General features: G+C 35.9%; 1 protein-coding gene across 2 annotated transcripts in view; it reads left to right on the top strand.

The window, feature by feature from the left end:
- Nucleotides 1-21683, top strand: part of LOC150103377 (D-aspartate oxidase-like) — a 160723-nt gene that overhangs the window by 84890 nt on the left and 54150 nt on the right. For both annotated transcript variants that reach the window (XM_090398110.1, XM_090398111.1), the window contains exons 6-7: nt 427-481; nt 19035-19139. In XM_090398110.1, coding sequence (XP_090254236.1) covers nt 427-481; nt 19035-19139 — 160 coding nt within the window. The remainder of the gene's footprint in view (nt 1-426; nt 482-19034; nt 19140-21683) is intronic.

The following is a 21683-nucleotide window of genomic DNA, read 5'->3' on the forward strand; positions in this document are numbered from 1 at the left end:
TGTGGATTGCAGAAGTTGGTTGATAGGAGAAAAAGAGGGGATATGACAGAAACATTTAAGTTGCTTAAAGGATTGATGCAGGGGAAATGTTTCAGCACTTGGCTAGAGGGGGCCAGTAAAAGAAGTCATCCCTAGAAGTTGAATAAAGGTGTGGTTAGTTTATGTGGGTTTGAGGACTAGATTTTTTTGCTTGGAGAGTTGTGAATGAGTGGAATGGATTTGCCAAAGTCAGTTGTGAGTGCTTTGTCTGTTAACGGGTTCAAGAATGAGCCTTTGGACTCCATGGAGATGCCCGTACAATAATAATAATAATGTATGCATATCCTTTTATTTTCTGTGTTAGAAATATAAAACAAAATGAAATAATTATAGTTCATATTAGTAATTTAATTTCAGTCACATTTCAATTGAAAATATGTATTTTAGGTTTGAACAAAATGGTGGAAAAATAATTATGAAAACCATGAAATCACTATTTGAGGTAAGAAAATGGTTAATTGTTGCATGGATTTTTTTATCTTTTTAATTTTGTATAACAATGTTATGAGTTTTTTTTTTTTTTAAAAAAATAATAAAACTTACATTTAGTCACTCTGACATTTATCCATACATTCTAGCTAAGTTCGGAGAATGTCACTGGGAATCAACCTTGCTGCTCTGTTTGCCATGTAGTGTGACTTGTCGACATCCAGAAAGGGAGATCTAGATAGTTTTGCATTACTTTGGCCCTTACTTTTGCAAGATGGACAGTCTTGGATGGCCTAGCCTGGATTACTCAGCTGGCGGACTTTCCTGCAAGTGTTAGCGGTGTTTCAATAAGTTCCCCATGGTCCAGGGACAGAACCCAAGGCTTGCTGCACTGCTGATATAGTAATCCTGGCATTCAACTTCCAAGCATATTTATTGCATGCTAGGCAGTGGATAGTGGTGCTATGGTGGCTGGATATCTCAGGCACCGAACCAAAATAATTACTTTCAGCATTTCCTCAACTTTTCCTCGTAAGGGACACTCTCAAGGAAAGTACAGATCCTATAGATAAGAGGTGGGGAGGGGGGGGTCTGGAAAGTTATGATAAACACCTAGAATGAAATGATATTAAAGTAACTGATATAACTACAAGAAAGAACATACTAGTAGCAGAGTTATGAAGGTAACTTATGTTCTTATATCCTCGTGTGTTCTTTCTTATGGTTATATTAGTTGCTTTTAAATAATTTTTGTTCTAGATGTTTATCAGAACTTTTCAGACCTCTTGTAAATCATTTGAAATAAGAAATATATATTTATATGTGTGTGCGTGTCAAAGACATCTGACACACACACAAATATACCAGTGCTTCTCATCATCCATGCAACATGAGAAAGAGGCAATAAGGAAACTCTTAATTCAAAAGGATTTAAAGGATTGACTGGATCTCACAAAGTATTTAAAAAACTACATTTTAGCAAAACATCTTGTTGAAACATCATGTCATCAGCACTCAGGAAAAAAGACTGCAAGCAACATCAATTGGGGGGGGGGTCGATAGGGCATGATGTTGATAGTTTTTTCACTTGGTTAAACTAAATTAAAGATGATCATAGCATAATACACACCCTAATGCTTTGCATAATTGGATATTAAGGCAATTGATATGAAGTCATTAATCTCTATATACACGTAGCCCAGCCGTGATGATACTTCATATGCAAACTTTGTTTGCTTATACTTGGACAAAGGATTAAACCAAGAATATAATTTCTTGATATCTTTAATTGATATGGCATGATACAAACCCATGTCTAGTCCACCATCTGATAATTTCAGCATAGTGGAACTTCATGATCATGAATACTTCTCTTTGGAGTACATTAGTTGCTCTACCTATTATGCTCTACCCTCACTCTTGAAACACCTGTTTGAATAATCCTGCTCAATAAGAACCCATTTGCCAAGAAAATTATGGCATGGGCATCACTGAAAGAAAACCACTTGTTGACACCCACACAGAAAAAAATTGATACCACCATATCCATTGAATGTAAACTGAATACAAGAATGGACCTTGACACATCAGGTGGTATATTAAACAGCCAGACAGAGTAAGTCCAACTGCTCAGAAATCAGATGTGTACAAAACAAATGTATAGGAAAATTCTTACAGTACAACTGTCATGGATTCAGCCAAAATGTCAACAATATCCTGATCCTGATTTATGCTTGTGCATAGACCCACACTTCACCATGCAGGCATTCTAAACCAAAATCCTATGGAATAGGTTGGTTAATCCTTATTCCAGAAGTGTCTTATGTCTGTAGATGTGTGTGTCTATACCGACGGTTATGGAGGCTCATCAATATTTTTAAAAAATTTTGTTAATATTTTTTCGCCCAGAAACACAAACTTATCAGTTTCTGTACACAAGATATATATAAAACCCAGTAATGACCCAACTTTAAGGCATTTCATTACTATTCATGAGGGTAGAACTGAAGATGGAGTAGTCACTCCTAGTGGACAACCATTCTCCTTTTATCACCTCCAGCTTAACACTCTTTGGAAGTGGTAGTGCCTCTTACCAGGAATTCGAATTACATTACATTACATTTATTTCCACTGAGTTCTGAGTGAACTCAGATAGACATTGATAATCTCATATTGTAACTACCTTAGCCTATGCATTTTTATGGATGATTTTAATGGACACAATACTACATAAGGTAGTGACAACACAAATAGCTAAAGCCAGATTGTTGAGCATATGCTTGATAATGATGACCTTTTTCTCTCTCTCTGTTCTTAATAATGGACACAGTGCATTCTTTCATATGTTTGTCTACTCGTATTCTGTAGTAAATCTTACATATTTTCACCCTTGCCATTCTTCCACTACTCATGTGGGATGTTGAAGAATATATATATATATAAATGCAATTATTTGCTTTACATAATTTACACTTTTTTTTTTTTTAATTTTAAAACATTTCATTCACTGATTTGATCATGATTTTTTAAAGAAGTTTTATTTCCAATGTTATGAAAATAAAAATTCTGGATCCGAAATCCTTAATTCGAACACTACAGCATTCCCTTTTAAAGAATCACACTTACAATTTTAGTTGCTGGTTTTCTCTAAAAGTCATAATTTAAACCAGTCATCTTCACTTTCTCCCATCCTTTTTATCTCCATTAAGATTCAGAGCTTTATTTTTCTTTTTATATGAAGGATTATGAAAAACAGTCATTAAAAACTCCACCTGCTATATCCCCCCCACCAAACAGCTGTGCAGTCATCACATTGCATCCAATAACTTTTTTTAAATGTTTTTATTTCTATTTGAAAGCCTTCATACATATTCACTGACTTCCAAAAATGCTCCTGATTTCTCTTACAACAGTATTATAGTGTTCTTTTCACTCCATGCATGCTCCACTACATGTTATACTTCTGGTTTTCGTTTCAGTCATGAAGACTGAAAGATGAGCCACCATTGTGTGTTATCATTATGCTGCTTTACTTGAAAGCAGTAAATCTTGCACACTTCAAGCAAAACAAGTAAGTTTTTCATATCATGAATATATTTAAATTGCATTACACTGATAATTTCCAATAAATAAATAAATGTTATAAACAAATCAAAGTATTCATTCAGTTCAGTATCTTACACATATATACAGTATGAGAGTTCAAATTCCCATGGCTTGTTTTATCCATACTGCTAGAGAAAACCACATAAAAAGTAAAACACTTTCATAAAATCACTAGCTAATTTCATACATCCCCATTATGTACTACTTCAGAGACAAGACACAAATGTCAAGAGACATTTTACAAAGAGATTTCTGAATTACAATCTATTCTTTAGGAAAAAATAATAATAATTATAATAATAATAATTGTGCTTTTCTCACATCATTGACAAAAGAAACTGGTAATTATAACCACAAAAATTAAAATTGGCACAATTAAATTGAATACTGCTTGATTAAAGTTTGATTAGATAACACTGGCCAACACAATTTTTGCTGACTTTTATATGAGACTTGTTTTTTACTAATTTGGGTGTGCTGATTTCAAATATGAAACCCATTTTTCTCTATCACGGCAGGTTTTTCCTCTATGGCATTTTCTTTTTGCTAATTTGTAAGTTTTTGATAGTTTTAAGGAGGCAGTACTATTTAGAGGATCAAAAAAATAAATTTTTTAATATTATTTTCTGAAAGTATGTACTTTTAAAAACCTGTTCCTAACTTTTTATCAAGAAATTCAAAAAATTCCCGAAGATACAGCCTATTATTCAAAGCGGTGCGCAGATCAGAATTGGAGCGCTCACCGCTCTTGCTTGTTAGTAAACGTCCTTTATAAATTGGCACGGCTATTTCATTGGAATGAGCAACTCACCGAATTGCTGAGTCGAGATTTGGATACACAATTTTTTTCTTATTCTTCTTATTATAACCAGAAGTCTGAACTAAACAAAAATAGCAATCATCTACGTGATTTTTCAGTTCACGCCAAATCATTGAAATGCCGAAAGCTAATTTTTGGCATTTTCCCTTGCTCCACTGTCGTAAATTTTCTACACATGACTTACACACTTTATTTGGAGCCCATGACTTGTCCTGATCTGCAATTTTTACGTCAAAGTATGCAAAGTGCACTTTCTTAACAAAATCAGTGATATTTGTCCTTTGACTGGGAACAGTAAAGCTGCCACAAATGTAGCAGAAGGAATCTACACTATTGACACAATTTCGAGTAGTAGACATGATGTATTTTCTTCACTGCCGACTAACATGCAATTAACAAGACAAAAAAAACCAGCGACTTTATTGAAACATTATGAGCGCTCATCATACTTTCACGATTGATTAACGATTGACTGATTTCGATCGTTCTTTGTCCGCTATGATGCATATAGCATTCATTTGTTTTAGGCAGTTGTTATCGCCTACTTTTCATCACCTAAATGTATTAGGTCGGTTATCAGCCTCTCTCACATTCAAAGCACCAGTACATGCCGTTGCAGGTTCTTACGCATTTATTCGTTTACTAACAAGCGAGAGCGGTGAGCACTCTGATTCTGATCTGCACACTGCTTTGAATAATAGGCTACATCTTTGGGAATTTTTCGAATTTCTTGATAAAAAGTTAGGAACAGATTTTTAAAAGTACATACTTTCAGAAAATAATATTAAAAAATCGATTTTTTTGATCCTCTAAATAGTACTGCCTCCTTAAAACTATCAAAAACTTACAAATTAGCAAAAAGAAAATGCCATTGAGGAAAAACCTGATGTGATAGAGAAAAATGGGTTTGATATTTGAAATCAGTGCACCCAAATTAGTAAAAAACAAGTGTCAGATCATAATCATAATTTTTTTTTTTTGTTGGCCAGTGTAATGATTAAATTTGGTTAAGTACACCTATACATCTTTCTTTCAGCACCTTTAAGTAGGTTCTCAATTGTAATATAGTATTGTCCTAGGCTTATTTTGACTGCTCATAACAAGAATTAGCTTGGTGCATATACTTGAACATTTTATATAATGAAAATGAATTGGCTGCACAGCAAATGCTACCTACTTTCTTGTTGTTTTTGTGAATTTTATTATTTCTATTCATAAGATTTGCTTTTTTTAAAAAACATCACCTTGTATTGCTAGAGCCCTTGTTACAGGAGCCATGCTCTTCTTTATTGACCCCGGCTTTGAAAATTGACTTGACTGACTGGGATGCATATTTCCATCTTGCAAAATGGAATCTCAGCCACAGCTTTGTATCTGCCTGAATTTTTGTTATTGAATGAAGAATAGAATGAGTGAATGGCTTAACTTTTCTACAAATGGGCACAAGAGGAACTGAAAATAATACTCTCTCATTCCGGTGTCATATGGCTTGATGACCTATAATGAGGTTTATGCCTTGGGGAATACTCCTCTTTCTTCTTGGAAATAAGCCAAGATAATGTGCTTGTCACTTGGAAGACTCAGATAGAGAGAAAGGTTTTAATGAAATCAGGAAAATGTCCCCTGAGACCTTGTTATAGAGGTCTTTTAATATGCCAAGGCTTGTCATAAGCTTTTTCCACATCAAATAAAAAAGAACTGAAACTAGATGTCTTCATTTCAGGAATATGTTTCGTATACTTGTTTCAAAATAGACCAAACAGTCCAGTGTCAAATGGTGCCTAAGCCATACTTCTCTGTTGGAGAAAAGATTGTTACTTTCTAAATACCAGAGAAGAGTGGCATTTACCGTTTTCTCCAATATACAAAGATATTGGGGAAAATATCTGGTCAGGAGAAATATTGGATATTTTCTTGGTTTTGGGGTGTCAATAACAATTGACTTATGCCCATGAATCTGGAAACTCCTTTTCAATAAGTATTTTAATGTACAGCAGGGGGAAGAAGATCCATAGAATATGGTGTTATATGTTTTATCACCTCATAATGGGTCATCAAGCCTTATTGGCACTAGCATGAGAGAGAGAAAGTGCTCTTTTCAGTTACTCTTTATGAATGGTTGATTATATGGCTAGCTCTTTGATAGAAAACTTCCACTCACTCATTCTATTCTTCATTCAGTAACAAAAATTCAGGAGGATACAAAGTTGTGGTTGAGATTCTAGCAAAGCTTTCTTATGCTAAATGTGACACTTTTTACAATCAAAGTAAATTCAAGCACTGAACAACTTCCTCCCATAGTAGGCAAATTTATACACATTGATGACTTTACAATTTACTGTCATTCTTGTAATTGTATCTGTTACAAGTAACAGATACAATTAAATGCCTGCTAAAGTTGCTTTTCAGAAACTTCAGTAGCACTTAATTGTATCTCTTCATGGTCTCTTAGTAATGGGCTCAGATTTTCAACAGAAAAAAAAAAAATGTGTACACCTCTGCTGAAAACACACTCTTCACTCAGTCCCGGAGTTAAGGATGTTTTTTTTTTACTAAGTAGCTTAAGGAAATTACAACGTATACTAGGATATACATTAAAATAAATTTTAATACACTTCCAATATTTCAGCAACGTCACGTTGCCATTTTCACAGGAACTCAAAAAAACAAGACACGTGCACGCAAGCACAACAAACAGTAAATGAGGAAGAAGCAGGAAGCTATTCTTTCTCCTAAAATTTCTCCTAAAAATCTGATGTAGGTTCCCAAATTTGGGAAACCTACACCGGAAGACCTTCAGCCCAATCGCCCAAGAATACCAACACTGCCCGCTAGGGGGGCACCATTAGGACTTTTAGGAGAAAGAATAGCTTCCTGCTTCGTCCTCATTTACTGTTTGTTGTGCTTGCATGCACATGTCTTGTTTTTAATTTCCTGTGAAATTAAAAATAAGACATGGGGTTGCAAATCCCACGCCCTATTTGGATCATGATTTCTTCAGCAGGTATCCTTTTAGGAGCTAGGGCGAAATTGTGACCACGTGAAAGTGCGGTGAGTGCTTCAGGCTTTAAAACTGCCGACGAGAGGTTGACTACAGTGTTGAGTGGTGGCTGTGGTAAGGAAGTAGAATTCTTCGTCAGGTTTTCGTATTTTTTTACGTGCTGACTACGTATTTTTTCGAATTCTTTTCTTGCCGATGAGCATGAGATGTCATGAAGTATCGACCGTAGATCACAGCCGAGTGTATTCGAAAGCTCTTCCTCTAGTGCCCGTAAGGTTTTGTTTTCGTCGGCAAGGAGAACGCGCGTCACGGTAATTTGTTCTCTTAACAGGGCGAAGCTAGTGTGGTTATAAATGCGTAGAGCTTTCTCTGAAGTAAAAGGGTGCTTCAATTTGACACAATTAGGGATCACTTTGTTATCCTGGCAGCGTTTTAGGAACGTCAGACGATTTATTTGCCTCGATATCTTCAACCTCAATTTGCCGTATTGACGGGCCTTTCGTGCGATTGCATCTCCGTGGATGATCATGATTCTAGTAGCAAGGCATAACTTTGTTATGCCTTGCTACAGTTACATAACAGTTATGTCTAACGTTGGTTAGACATAACTGGTAATTAGTTTACGGAATTAACAACGCAAATGAAGTATATTAATTAAAGGTAACTTTAATGAATCACTTCTATATTTCGGCAACGTCACATTGCCATCTTCAGGAACATAAAGATATGGTATGTGCATGCAGGCACTAACACAAAGCAAATGAGGAAGAAAGCAAGAAACTAATATTGTTCCTAAAGTCCTAATGGTGCCCTCTTGCGGGCTAATTTGGTAGTCTTGGCTGTTGGGCTGAAGTTCTCATAATGTAAATCTCCCAAATTTGGGGTAGTTTCATGCACCCAAATTTGTTGAGGTTAGGAACGTTTTTTAGAGCTGCTGAAGATTCTTTGAATAATCTTTCGTATTTAAACTTGCTGCGATGAATTATTTTTGTTTTTTTCCAACGAATTTTATGGTGGGTATCTATGGCATGGTCTGCCAGCTCAGAGCGTCTGTACTGGTGAAACCGGATGTAGTCTTTGTGTTCTGAAATCCTGATATTAGTTGTTCTGCCTGTTTGGCCAAAGTAGGACAATTTGCAGCTGCAAGGGACCTGGTATACACCAGGTAGGTCTAGGGGAAGTGGTTGGTCTTTGGTAGAGCGGATAAGCGATGCCAACTTTTTATATGGTCTGTAACAGGAAGTAAGGTCATATTTTTTGAGGATATTGGTTATTTTCTCAGAGGTGCCCTGGATGTAGGGGATGGTGATAGACTTGGTGTAATCTTTATTGTGGAGGGGGGTTGTGGTTTACTGGTTTTAGTATTTTTTGGATTTTTTTGGGGTTATAGCCATTGGCTAAGAAAGTGTTGAGGATGTGGTTTAGTTCAGTAGTCAGGGCCTTGTCATCTGAGCAGATTAATTTTGCCCTGTTATATAGTGTTTTTATAACCCCATATTGTTGTGAGGGGGGGGGGATTGCTGGTGAATGTATCGGCCAGTATGGGTGGGTTTTCTGTAAACAGAGAAAACCAAAGATCCATTAAGCTGGCGGGTGATTAAAGTGTCTAGGAAGGGGAGGGTGTTGTTAATTCCGTAAACTAATTACCAGTTATGTCTAACCAACGTATAAGCCTTGCTACTAGATACTTTAACTTGTGTTTGCATGTGGATAATTTATGATACTGTGGCACAAGTTTCCCTCAAAACTAGTATTGGTATGAATGTTGACAACATTGCCTATACTGGACATGAAGTAAATCTCCATGGCAGGTTTGTACTCCATCATGCAGCCTTCTCACAATGTGAGCTAAGGACATATGCCATTAATCTACCAGCAACTGTTTAATGTGCACAGAGCAGAGCACTCTGATTTCTTACCTGTCTGGACTGGTGGTGAAAGATCTGAGATCTCTGTTGGTTATGTTGCTGTTCCTAACCACATTGTCTCCAGTCAGATTCCATCCGAATGCAACTATTATACTGCTGAACTGCATGCCATTCAGCTTATTGTATATATAAAAGAAAACCGCAACAAATCAAAAATCTATGATTTATACAGACTCCTTTAGTCTGTATAAATCTGTATAGACTAAACAATCCATATCCAGCATTTTATAATGTTCTACAATTATTTATCAAATGACAACTCTTAATTTTCATATTTGATTATGCTGGATCCCCGGTCACATTAGAATCAAGAGAAATAAAATGCATATGCAGTTGCTATTTCATCTCCTACTTTCTCCATATACTGTTTGGTAGTCCCTCTATACAGACTACAGATGGTTAATAAGAGCAAAGTTAATCAATCAGTGGCAATCATCTTGGCAGGAAGATCTGAAAAGGTTGGATGAGATTAAACCTTGAAATAAAGCATTGGCAGTCTTATCTATGTTGAAACAGAAGAGAGAAAGTTGTACTTTCTAAGCTGCACATGTCATGGTCATCTTACATATTTTTTAACCTGTTAAGGGCTAATAGTGTTACACATCTTACTATATGTCATGTTCTGGTGGAACACTTCACTCAAGAAAGGAATGTAGTTTTTACTAATCTGGCTGAGCCATACACATTCAGGCAGCAGATCTTATCAGACTTGGATAAATTGCATGAATTCAGTGATCATGTAGTTTTCAATATAAATTGAATATATGTACATATACGCTACTAGGAAAGAAATCAACAGACACCATAGTGTCAGGAATAAACAGCCATGGTGCAAACCTTAATAAGATGTAGGACCTTTCACTGCAATCACTGCAGCAATCCTATGGGGCATACTTTCCATAAGTATATGATAGTAATCAATGGGAGTTTTGGACCATTCTTCCTGTAGGCATGTAATGAGATCCTTGACTGTTATTGGACAGATGTCCCTTGATCCTCCTCCCCAATGCTCGAGTCATCCTACATCCCACAAATAGGGTTGAGACCAGGGCTCTCACTAAACCAGGAAAAACAGGACCATGCCATCACACCTCTGAATTTCATAGCTGGGTTATGCACTCTATAAGAGATGTTCACCAGGCATCTGCCACACCCATCCATCTGCTCAGTAGAGGGTGTAGCAGAATTCATCACTCCATAACACAGCTTTCCAAGTTTGCATGTCCTACTGTTTGTGCTCTTTGCATGCTGAAGATGATTCGTCATGTTGGTTCAGATAATGTGGGGATTGCATATTGCAGTCCTACCATGGAAACCCATGTTGTGAGTTTCAGTTCTGAATGGTTTTGTACAGATTCTTGTCGTGTTCCTGTCGATGCTCAGAACTCCTCATTCAATGTGTCAGCTGGCAAATAGTGGTTTTTACATATTATCCTTTGTAGCACCTTATGCTCAGGCTCAGTGAGTGTGGTGGGTCATCTACTGTGGGTAGCATTTGCATTGGATTCCTCATTTCCATCTCAGTATGGCATCACTTATTGTTGAGCTGGGATGGCCCAGTTTGTCAACAATTTGCCAAACAGAGAGGCCTATCACAATGCCTCTTTCATACTCTGTCAGTTTCCTTCTGGCAGCCATTTCACCCAGACAGAGTTACACTGACTTGTGAGTATCATATTCCTCCAATTTATATAGTCTACAAACAATGACTCATTACATGGCACAATGCACCTTACCCATGGGGTATAGAGAGAGAAAGGGAGTGATAAGATATTGCTTAATTGTTTTAAACTGTTTTCTGGTGCATAATATATATTTATTTAGCTGTTTATTTTTATTACCTTGTATACTTCTGTAACCTTTGTAATGATTCAGTATGCCCTTGCTGTTCTTGAAAAATTAATCACAGGCCAAGAGTTCATCTCCCACTCTTGGTCATACTGTTCTGTCTTCAAATATCTCATTCTTTTCATTTGCTCTCACTGTCCAAACTTCTTTAATATTTTTGATGTATTCATTTATTACCCCCCCCCTCATCGGAACCACTTGGAAAAGTCCAACACAAAACTTAATCTTTGAGATGCTGCAGACATTTATGTTGCAAGCATTGCAAGTTATTCGAGCAATTTATTTTGACTAATGTGCCAGTTTGAAAAATTTTGCAAATACAACTACAAATGGTGTGTGCATTTTAAAAACATCATACTAGTGCATTTAATGAATACAAGTGGGAGTTCCTCTCTTTGTTGGGTTATACACAACAGTATAGGCAAAAATAATATCTGAATATTTTCATAGATGTCTGATAATATCCCTTTAAATTTTTATTATTGATTGGCATTTCTGTGTCTGAAAATTGTTTAAAAAATCTAGGATTTAAATTGTTTAAAAAATCTTTTATCAAAAAAAAAAAAAATCAGTTAACGCCTTTTTATTCCCATATACGGGGAGTAGGCGAGGCCATTTAGCTCTATCTAACTTTTGGAGACTGAGTGGGCAGTTCAATCTCCACTGGTACCAATCAGAGGTAGATGGCCCAAGGCTATCACTAATTAAGCGGTACACAGTGAAGAGAGACGGCTCAAATGTGCCGCCATCTCGTGGTCCCTAACCCTAACACAATATATTTAATGTCTGAAATAATGTTGGTTCTACGGTCGATTTTCTTGAGTTTACGGGATGAAAAACCCGCGTTTCCAGGAGGAAAAACCCGCTTGCCTGTGCCAGAGATCGACTAACTCGGGAACCGGTCGAAATAAAGGCTTAGAAAAATTTCCTCTAGTCGCCGACTAGACTCGAAACCAAGTCTTCCTTCGTGTGGCCAAGTGCCATGGTGTGCAAACGCCACATCCACTGAGCTACACAGGCTCTAAAATCTTTTATTAAAAAAAAAAAAAAAAAAAAAAAAAAAAAAAACCTGGACCTTATCAGATTTATATGCTAGAAAAGCAGTATATACCAGTAAAGCTTAAAAAATTTAAAGTAAAACTTTGAAGAGTGATAAAAATATTAAAGTGCTATAAGGCACATTATTATAGTAGGTTCTTTCTACTACTTAACATCTGTTTGCTGTACAGCCTCACCCCTACTTGAATCATTTTCTCATCATCCTTTTTTATTCCACATTTTGCTGCTCTTTGGAAAAGTCTTCCTCACTTGTTCCACAAGGACTATGACCTCCAGTTGTTCAAAACCATAACAGATTACTTCTCTCTCATGACTACTTGCTCATACATGGTACTGATGTGCTATAGGTTTTGGAGCCTCTTGTGCATGGGATTGATAATAAAAAAAATTCTCATTTTACCATTTATTTATGTAATCTTTATTCAGAAACCAAAATTATTGACACAGAAATCAAAACACCAGATGGTTGATATCAAAGAAATTTTGTGTAGAGATAAAAAAAGAAGCTAAATCTGAATGGCAATGTCAGTTTGTTACATTTTCATAGAAAACTGACACGAAAACAAGAATTTCCAGATAGTATAGATCTCTAAATACCTGGGAGAAGACTTGCACATAGCCTTCAAGGAATGTGAAGAACTGACTAGGGCTTCTGGGTTAATATACAGTTTTCATCTTGATATGGTGAACTCCATTAGTATATATCCATTAGTATATATCCTCATCCATTTAGCATCTGCTAGATGCTAAATGGATGAGGATTAGCTAGCAATTTGAGACTATGTTGACCAAATTGTATTCTCTATTAGCTCAGACCAGAAACAAACATAATAAAAGTTCATGCCAGCTGGTGTGTTGCCTGCTGGAATGAAATTAATTAAAGTCCCTGCTGTTTTCATCAAGGAACCAGGGCAAACAATGAAAGATCAGCTACTGAGCCAAACTCATTGTCAGCAGAATTCATGATAAGTACCATATAAGAAGCATCTTTGGTAAAGAACTGAAACCAGCAGAAGACCTAGAGAGTTACAGTGTAGATAATTGGTGTGGATATACTGAGATGAAGAAGACTAAAACAGGTTAGATTCCTAAATAATAAATATAGGATGTTCTGTTTGGTCAGTAATGAGTAGAGAAAGGAAGGAAGATGAACTGTGGACACAAAGATGAACTTCTTGATTGGTAGTCATTTTCAGTTGAATTATGTGAGCATATTTCAAAACAGGGAATTGGATAGTGAAACTTATTGTACTATTTGTATATAGTCCCCACAGAAAGTTTGCATAAGAAAGAAGTGGTGAAATTTTTCGAGTCATTACAGAAGGCATCTAACAAAGAAAATGGAAAAGCTAGTCGTTGTTGGAGATCTAACCAACAGGATAGGAAATGAATCCCAGGTATATAGAAATGTTTTGGAAGAATTTGAAGAAAAGGACAAAGTGAATAATAATGGCAAGTGCCTGCTGAATTTCTGTTTATGACATGAGTCATCATTAACCACATTTAAACATAAAAGATGTGCATAAATTCACATGGAGAGAGAGAGAGAGAGAGAGAGAGAACAGAAATAAAACTCTTTTGACTGTATATCATTGATAATGATATCTTCACACTTGTTCATAACAACTTCATCATGCTAGGGCAGCATGATGAAGTTGTCTGCAAAGATAGAAAAATCAGACTGCTGTGGTAGATTCAGGAAGTTAGAGGCAGTCCTGGAAAAGAAGAAAACATATTGAAAGTTCCTAGCAAGTAAATCAGCTAAACAAATGTCATGAGAAGACTTTGGTAAGAATATAGAAGATAAATATTAGGAAGATGGCAAAATGCTCTAGTGGCTATTGAAAAAGCTGTGAAATTAAGCAAGCAGTATATTATAAAAGGAAGATGATAATGGTGACATGAAAACTGAAACTAAAGATGTTCTGAATATCTAGTGTAATTACTTTGAAATGCTGTTAAATGACACAAGCAGTTGAGAGAACAGTTGTAGAAAATATTTAAGAGGAATGATATAATCAGGAGAATATATCAGCTTGTGGGGGGGGGGATATTCAATCAGAAACGCTCAAATATGGAGATATAGAAGTTTTACAATGGTGATGTTGTGTAATTCAGAAGGTCAGATTCTGGATGATTGCAGCACAGCTCTCATAATTCTCACCTGTAAAAGGGAGATAAAGCAATGTGCAAATTATAAAAAAAAATTTCACTACTAAGTGTTCCTGGTAAGATATGTAAACATGCCTAAGAAGAGGCTAAGAAAAATTGTGGAAGAGAAATTTGAAGAACAACAACAGATAATTGAGAAGTTGTAGGAATATAACAAGGATCTGCACTTTAGTTTGGTACATCTGGAAAATTCATTCAACAAGGTCAAGAAAATAGCTGTTTAGAATGCCACGATTAAATGGGGTAAATAGTATATTATACAGAGCAATGCACAGTCTATATTTCAGTTGTAATTTAGCAGTTTGAAGTACTGGAAGGTGATATGATGTAAAATTGGATATAAGACAAGGGTGCATGCTATCTCCACTCTTATTCATCATCTATATGGATCACATTATGAAAGAAAGTGGGATTAAATCTGATATCAGAATTGGACATATCAAGCTTAGTTCATTGCTTGCTTTATCTGATGTTGTACTCCTAAACAAATCCAGTGCAAGTCTCCAGGATTCCTTAACTAAATTGAATAACAGCTATAACAAATTTGCATGAAAATTAGCAATTAAAACATCAAAACTATGAAAATAGGCAGAACATGGAAAACTTCCATTCTCATTGGAGAACCTATAGAAAAAGTTAAATATTTCAGCTATTTAGGCACAATTTTTAGTTTAGATAGAAAATTAAATATGAAAATAGACAACTGAATTAGCAAAGCTGGTATAGTAGGGTGTCAACTGAATAAATTTATATGATATAATAGAGAAATTAGTTAGAACACTGATCTAGCAGTATACAGAATTCAGACCAATTTTAATTTCTGCATCTGAGTTGAGTTTGAAATAATAGTTGATTAAGGATAGGACACTAAAGACAGATATATTCTGAAAAAAATTAGGGAAGTGAAATAGTATCAATGGAGAATCATGTTAAAAATGAAGATATTAGGATATAACACTATTAGGATAGTTTAATGAAACTTGTGTTTGATGCCAAGATGGCAGGAAAAAGATGCAGTAGAAGACCAATATCTCAGTGGATTGTTGTAGCCAGAAGTGTGTTAGAAGATAGAAGGATGAGATCCGACAGTATTGAAGTGCTGAAAAGTGATAGACAGACTAATTTGGAGGAAATTAATATACATCCTGATATGTACCCTTGAAGGTACATATCAGAATGTTGATGATTAAGACAGTATTTGTAGACATTTACTGCTTACTGATCTTCATAGATGTTTCTGAAGATGGTTTCATAGTATTCTATGCTTCAATTACTGCCCTGCTATGAGGCTGCTGCTAATAATGTTGTGAAGGCTTTGACACACTACATAGTTTTGTTGCCAGCAAACGTAAAAATGTTGCTACGTAGAGCAAGTTGATTTATGTGAACAAGAAGTGATATGTCAACAGTTCATAAAAAAATAAGGTTTTTTTTTATGAATAATTGGCATTGGACTGCATTGAACTGGAGATTGGCTGTCTGTTAGGTATCAACAAGTTGTGTATAGGGGAGCAATATTCCAGAATAGGAAAGTCACAAGTGATGTGCCTCTTTAGGGGCATTGCTGATTAACCTGTATGTTAATGATATTGGGGACGATTTGAATGGGGATATACAGCTGTTTTCCAAAGGTGGGATGAACTATGAGGAGTAGAGTAGATGTTGTGGCCTTACAAGGACTTGAATAGTGAATCGGCATGGAGTGTGGATGTCAGTTCAATGGTGCAAAACACAAGGTTTTGAAAACAAAGATCGGATGTAGAATTTACTCTTGGTGGAGATATATTATTGGAGGTGGAGGAATAAGAGATCTTTGGATGATGGTGGATAAAGATCTGAAATTTAGAGGACATATGCCCATAATCATGAGGAAAACAAATTCTGAGAATGATGCAGAGGACACTGACTTGTAAAAATAAGGAGATTCTGGTTCCATTGTATAAGGCTCTGATTAGGCCACATATGGACTACTGAGCAGAGATTTGGTCACCTGGTTTTCATAAGGATGAAGAGATGTTGGAGATGGTCCAGAGGTGATTGACCCAGTTAGTTTCTGATCTCTGGAATGTTGAATATGAAGAAAGGTTGAGATGCGGCAGTTTGCAGAGTCTATTGAATAGGAGGAAGAGGGGTGATATGATAGAGATGTGCAAGTTAGTACATGGTTGTTATAGAATTAACATTGAAGAGATTTTTCATAAAATGGTGGGAGATTGGAGGAGAACAAGAGATCATTTTTTGAAGATGTATAAGGAGGATGTGAGCAAGGGAGTGAGAAGTAGGTTTTTTGCATGGAGAGAGTTGTGAATGATTGGAATGCATTGCCTGAGAATGTAGTGTCTGCAGAGAATTTGAATGTGTTTACGATGTGGTATGATGAGCTATGTATATGACAAAAGGCACCTCCTTCCATGACTCCATGGGATCTTAGGATAATAATAATAAGCAGTTGCAAAATTAGTGCCTAGTAGTGTGGTTTGGGACAAGTGGTTAATCAAAAAGAAGGAACCTAATGATCTATTTCTTGACCAGCCGAAGATTGGGGAAAGCAGTGTGATGACTGCTAGAGAGTACAGAGGTAGATGGAGTGATAGAGGAGGAAGACGATATGTTGATTAAGTAGGTTAATAGTTGTCGATCATAAGTTATATGTTTTTTACAGATTGACAGGAAAGTATAAGAACGATTGAAGCTTGTTCAGCAAAACAATGTGTGTGAAAATATCTGTAATACTGACATTAGGTAGAAACAGAATGCCTAGAGAAAGTAATGGGAATGAATTTGTAAGATGGTGAGAATTGTCTGTTAACCAGATTGTCCTCTAGAAAGCAAGAATCATTTTCTGCACTACCTGGAGTGCGAGGATGTTATTCTAAAGTTGGGTAAATTTAGAATTTTTAGGATTTGTGAAGGTACTGGTACAAGTAATGTCTTAAGAAAAGTATACTATGTTTACTGATTACTGAGAAGGCTATGAATATGACATGCTAGGAAAGGCTCAGATGTAAGTCATCCTGAGATGAGGAATCTGATCTTGTCTAGATATTATCTAGATATTCCTTCCCTTTATCATCCATCCCTTAAGACAGGTGGAGTCCCCTAATGAAGGGGGTTTATGACAAATTAATGCAGCTGGCTCATCACTCATCTGCTCATGCATTCCTTGAGGGCAAGTATTCATGACTGTAGATCTGCATGTGTGTTCACTGGACTGGTTTGCCTGTTCTGAGGGATGAAAAACCTGAGTTTCCAGGTGAAAAAATCCTTTTTCTATCTATGAGACCAGCTAACTCACCTTTAGTCAAAAGAGACCAAATAAAGGTTCCTTCATGTCATGGACAGGAATCAAATGCAGGTCTTTCCGACCAAAGGGCTGTGTCTATACCGACTGAGCTTCAGAGTCTCTTATCTAGATATTATAATGGGTATTATCAAAGATAAGGTGAAGTGATCTTATATTTTTCTTGTGAAAAATGAAACAGCATATGTTTTGAAATAATTAATATTAACAACATTATCCTCATCTCCACTGGAAAATGGTTATGAGATCAATGTTTAAAGCTTTGGTTATGGAAAATTTTGGAGCTTGGGATATGGCACTGTGAGGTTTGTCAAATCAATAAGAGAATGGAGTATACTGTCATATAGTAAGCTAATCATGAAATATGGTGGTGTTAGTAAAGAGCTCCTTTCATTTCTTGCCTTTACTACTCTTCATCAGATAGTGATGCTAACTTTCAAAATATATCTCAGAAAATTGATTTCATACAGTCGAAGTCTAATTAATGATCAGTTTAATTAATATTCATAACTCAAATTGGTTCCCTTCTCTAATGTCATAGATCAAGCCCAAAAGGAAACCAAATTATTTGTTGTCAGGTGTGATTTAAAAGAAGTTAGCTGCCAACCAGAATACCCAATAATACTCATTATTCTCCTAACACTATGGACCTTTTCTTGAACTCTCTCTTCAAATACACTGATGTTTGCTCTCTTCATGGCAACTTCAACCATAACTTTCTTTACATTTCCTTTTCTACAGATCAACTTCCTCAAGCCACTTAAAGTATTGTAGGTGGTGCCAGTTAGGATGACCTCCTGGATTTCTGTGCCTCCTTTCCTTAGTCTTATTACTGTTTTCGCTCTCCTGATCCAATCCCTTGCTCTGATCAAATTGCTGAAATAACCTTACTGAAATGAAGGACTTCGTTCTCTTCTCCACTACAAATTCTTGACCTCTATCCAAGGCCTGATTTTCTGAAAAACATACCTTTGTAGTCCAAGATAAAAATTCAGCATATATTCAGTGGCTCAAATCCAAAACTTCAGTTTTTCATTCAGTCTACATTACAACCCAAAACAGGTGTAAGAAATCATTAACAAATCCAAAGAAGTGTATTAGACTTTGTAAGGATCAAATGTAATAAGTTTGCTTCCTAGAATATTAATTTGTTGGTTAATGAATCTAGGTATTGAAAATTATATATTCACATCTTCAAAAAAAAAAAAAAAAAAGCCAGTAAAGTAATTGGTTGCCATCATTTAACAATTTGAAGAATATGAAAAAGAAACCCAAAGACAAGCAAAAAAAAAAAATGTATAAAATTCTTTAGAAATTTTATTTTATTTTCAGTATGGAAATGAAGATTATGATGTTCTTGTAAATTGCAGTGGACTAGGAGCACGGAATATAGCTGGAGATCATAAGCTTGTACCTATACGTGGCCAAACAATTAAGGTATAAGTTACTTGAGTTTATTTCTGTTATATTTAACTAAATAAAGTTTACTCTTATTGTGGAAAATCTCCAAGAACCAAAGAAATATTATTACTGTTATTTTCCTCAGGTAACTATAACATAATGAACAACATAAACCAGAGTAAGTATGTAGAACCTCCAAACAAGTGTACTGCCCTACAGATACTGTACATAAGAATGATAATAATAATGAAATAATAAAAAAAATAAAATAATAATAATGCCAGCCTGGTTGGCCAACATTATCATGGAGACTTGCATTGTGCTTAGGAGTACAACATCTGCATAAAGCAAAGAGCTAGTTTGATCAGGGATCAAAGCAAAGTTTGATCTCTGATAATGCCACATTCTTTCATAATGCAATCCATATGGATGATGAATAAGAGTGGAGATTGCACCTTTTTTACACCTGATTTTACATCAAACCATCTTCCTGCATTTCCTTCATTTCTGACTGCTCACTTACAACTTAAATATAGACTATGTATTGTTCTGTATAATGTTCCATTTATCCCATATAATTGAAGAGTTTTGAAAAGCTCTCATATGCCTTTTCCAGATCTACAAAACTCAAGTATACATATCCTTGTTATATTTGCCATGATTTCTCAACTATTTGTTGATGATGACTCCATGGAGGTCAGATGTTAATAATAATTTGTTATAAACTGCTGGCCTGGTTGGTCAAGTGGTTAGCATACCTGCTCTCCAACCATCTGGTTCTGGGTTTACATCCTGCTGCAGGCATGGATGTTTGTGATTGTTTTTAGGTGGGAGATGAATTTTATTGCCTGGTGTGAGACCACCACCCAGCTTATTGGAGGCCTGAAGTGGCTTGAAAAAGTTTCGTGTTTGGTGTCTAGCAGGATTCCAGACTATGTAAAAAATTGATAAAAATAGAAGAAACTCATGTACAAAATGTACTATAGATTTGCAAATAACCTTTTACAGATAAGCATAAAATAAATAAATAAAGTGAAAATCTGATCTTGACAACCTCTGTTTGGTCCAAACTCAGCTTGTTGTTCTTCACTCTTCTGTTCCACAATTTTTTTCCAGCCACTTTGCAAATATGCTTGAATAAATCTTACTATATTATTATTAGCATGAAGCTTGAAACTGTTTATTATTATTATTATTATTACTTAACACCTCCAAGGAGTCCAAGGGACTCATCAAGGGAGGACACCTACTCTAAAACTCTCTGTCTCCACCCAATCCACAAACTACAACGAACCGCAACTAACATCATCATCTACACCAATGCCATCTACTTCCCACCACCACCACTGGTATTTTCACAATCGCAAATATCCATGCCCACGGCAGGATTCGAACCTGCATAAGGCTGCAGGTTCGAATGGAGAGCAGATATACTAACCACTCGGCCAACGAGGCTGGCATTACTTGCTTTACTTGCTAAATTGCATTACTTGCTTTTTGATTATGGGACTTTTGTTTTTTTAAATATCAAAAATTTATATCCAGTAATATTTCAGTAGAATCTCAGTCGCTTTCACCTCTAGCTTAATATTGCAACAGATGATTTTTACTATTTGTAGGATGCTCATTTCAATAGCATCCTACAAATAGTAACCAGTTATATCTTAAACTACAGCTAGCAAAAGAAATACCGTAGTGCACAAGATGGTCATCTGGCATTGAAAGCCAACAGTCTTAACGACATTATTTTATTGAATATCAGTATCGTTCATGAAAAGATGGAAACATGCAGTAGATTTAATACCTTGTGTGTGTGTGGGAGAGGGGGGGGGGATATTGGTTAGATAATCTTGGAACATAATGCTACTCTAGAGACCCGAGATGGAACTTTGTAAACTTTGGCTTTACAAAGTCACTTAGTGTTTACTACGTGTGTTAAGGCTTAAGTGCTGGGGGGCATAATGTTGGAAGTTTAGTGGAATATTTACAGCACTAGGAAAGGATTAAAAACTAATTTTAATGCTTTCAGTATTTTGTCTCAGTCACTGAGACATCTTCAGGGATTTCAAATAACTTTTGTAACACACACAAAGAACAACACAATACTAAATGAAGCATGTGGGTGATTCTATCTAGGTGGTGTGTCCTCTATGGGCATTTGTAAGTGGCCTAGGATATAAACTGGGACCTCTGACAATTATTGTTTCCCAAATTTTGGGCAGTTTTATGCATCTGTATTTATTTAAATTCAGATGATTTCTGAGTGCAGCTGCAGATTCTTAAAACAGTATTTCCTTTTTAAATTTACTATGGTGGAGCATGGTGGTTTTTCTTCTAGGAGATACTGTGAGTTGTATCCAATACATGGTCTGCAAGACCATGTATTTTATACAACTAGATTGAATACACCATATTGACCATAGTGTTTAATAACTGGGATGGAGATTTTATCCTAAGCAATAAAAATCATTCCCACCAAAAATATTTACAGCAGCCTGCAGGTTAGAGAGTGGAGCAAAGATAATTCCTTCAAACCAGTTCGGTGATAACTGGGCAACAGTCAACGCAACATGACAACTG

Source organism: Typopeltis vanoorti, chromosome 9, assembly GCF_054136105.1.
Source record: "Typopeltis vanoorti isolate ZY-2024b chromosome 9, IOZ_Tvanoo_1.0, whole genome shotgun sequence".
NCBI lineage: Eukaryota > Metazoa > Arthropoda > Arachnida > Uropygi > Thelyphonidae > Typopeltis > Typopeltis vanoorti.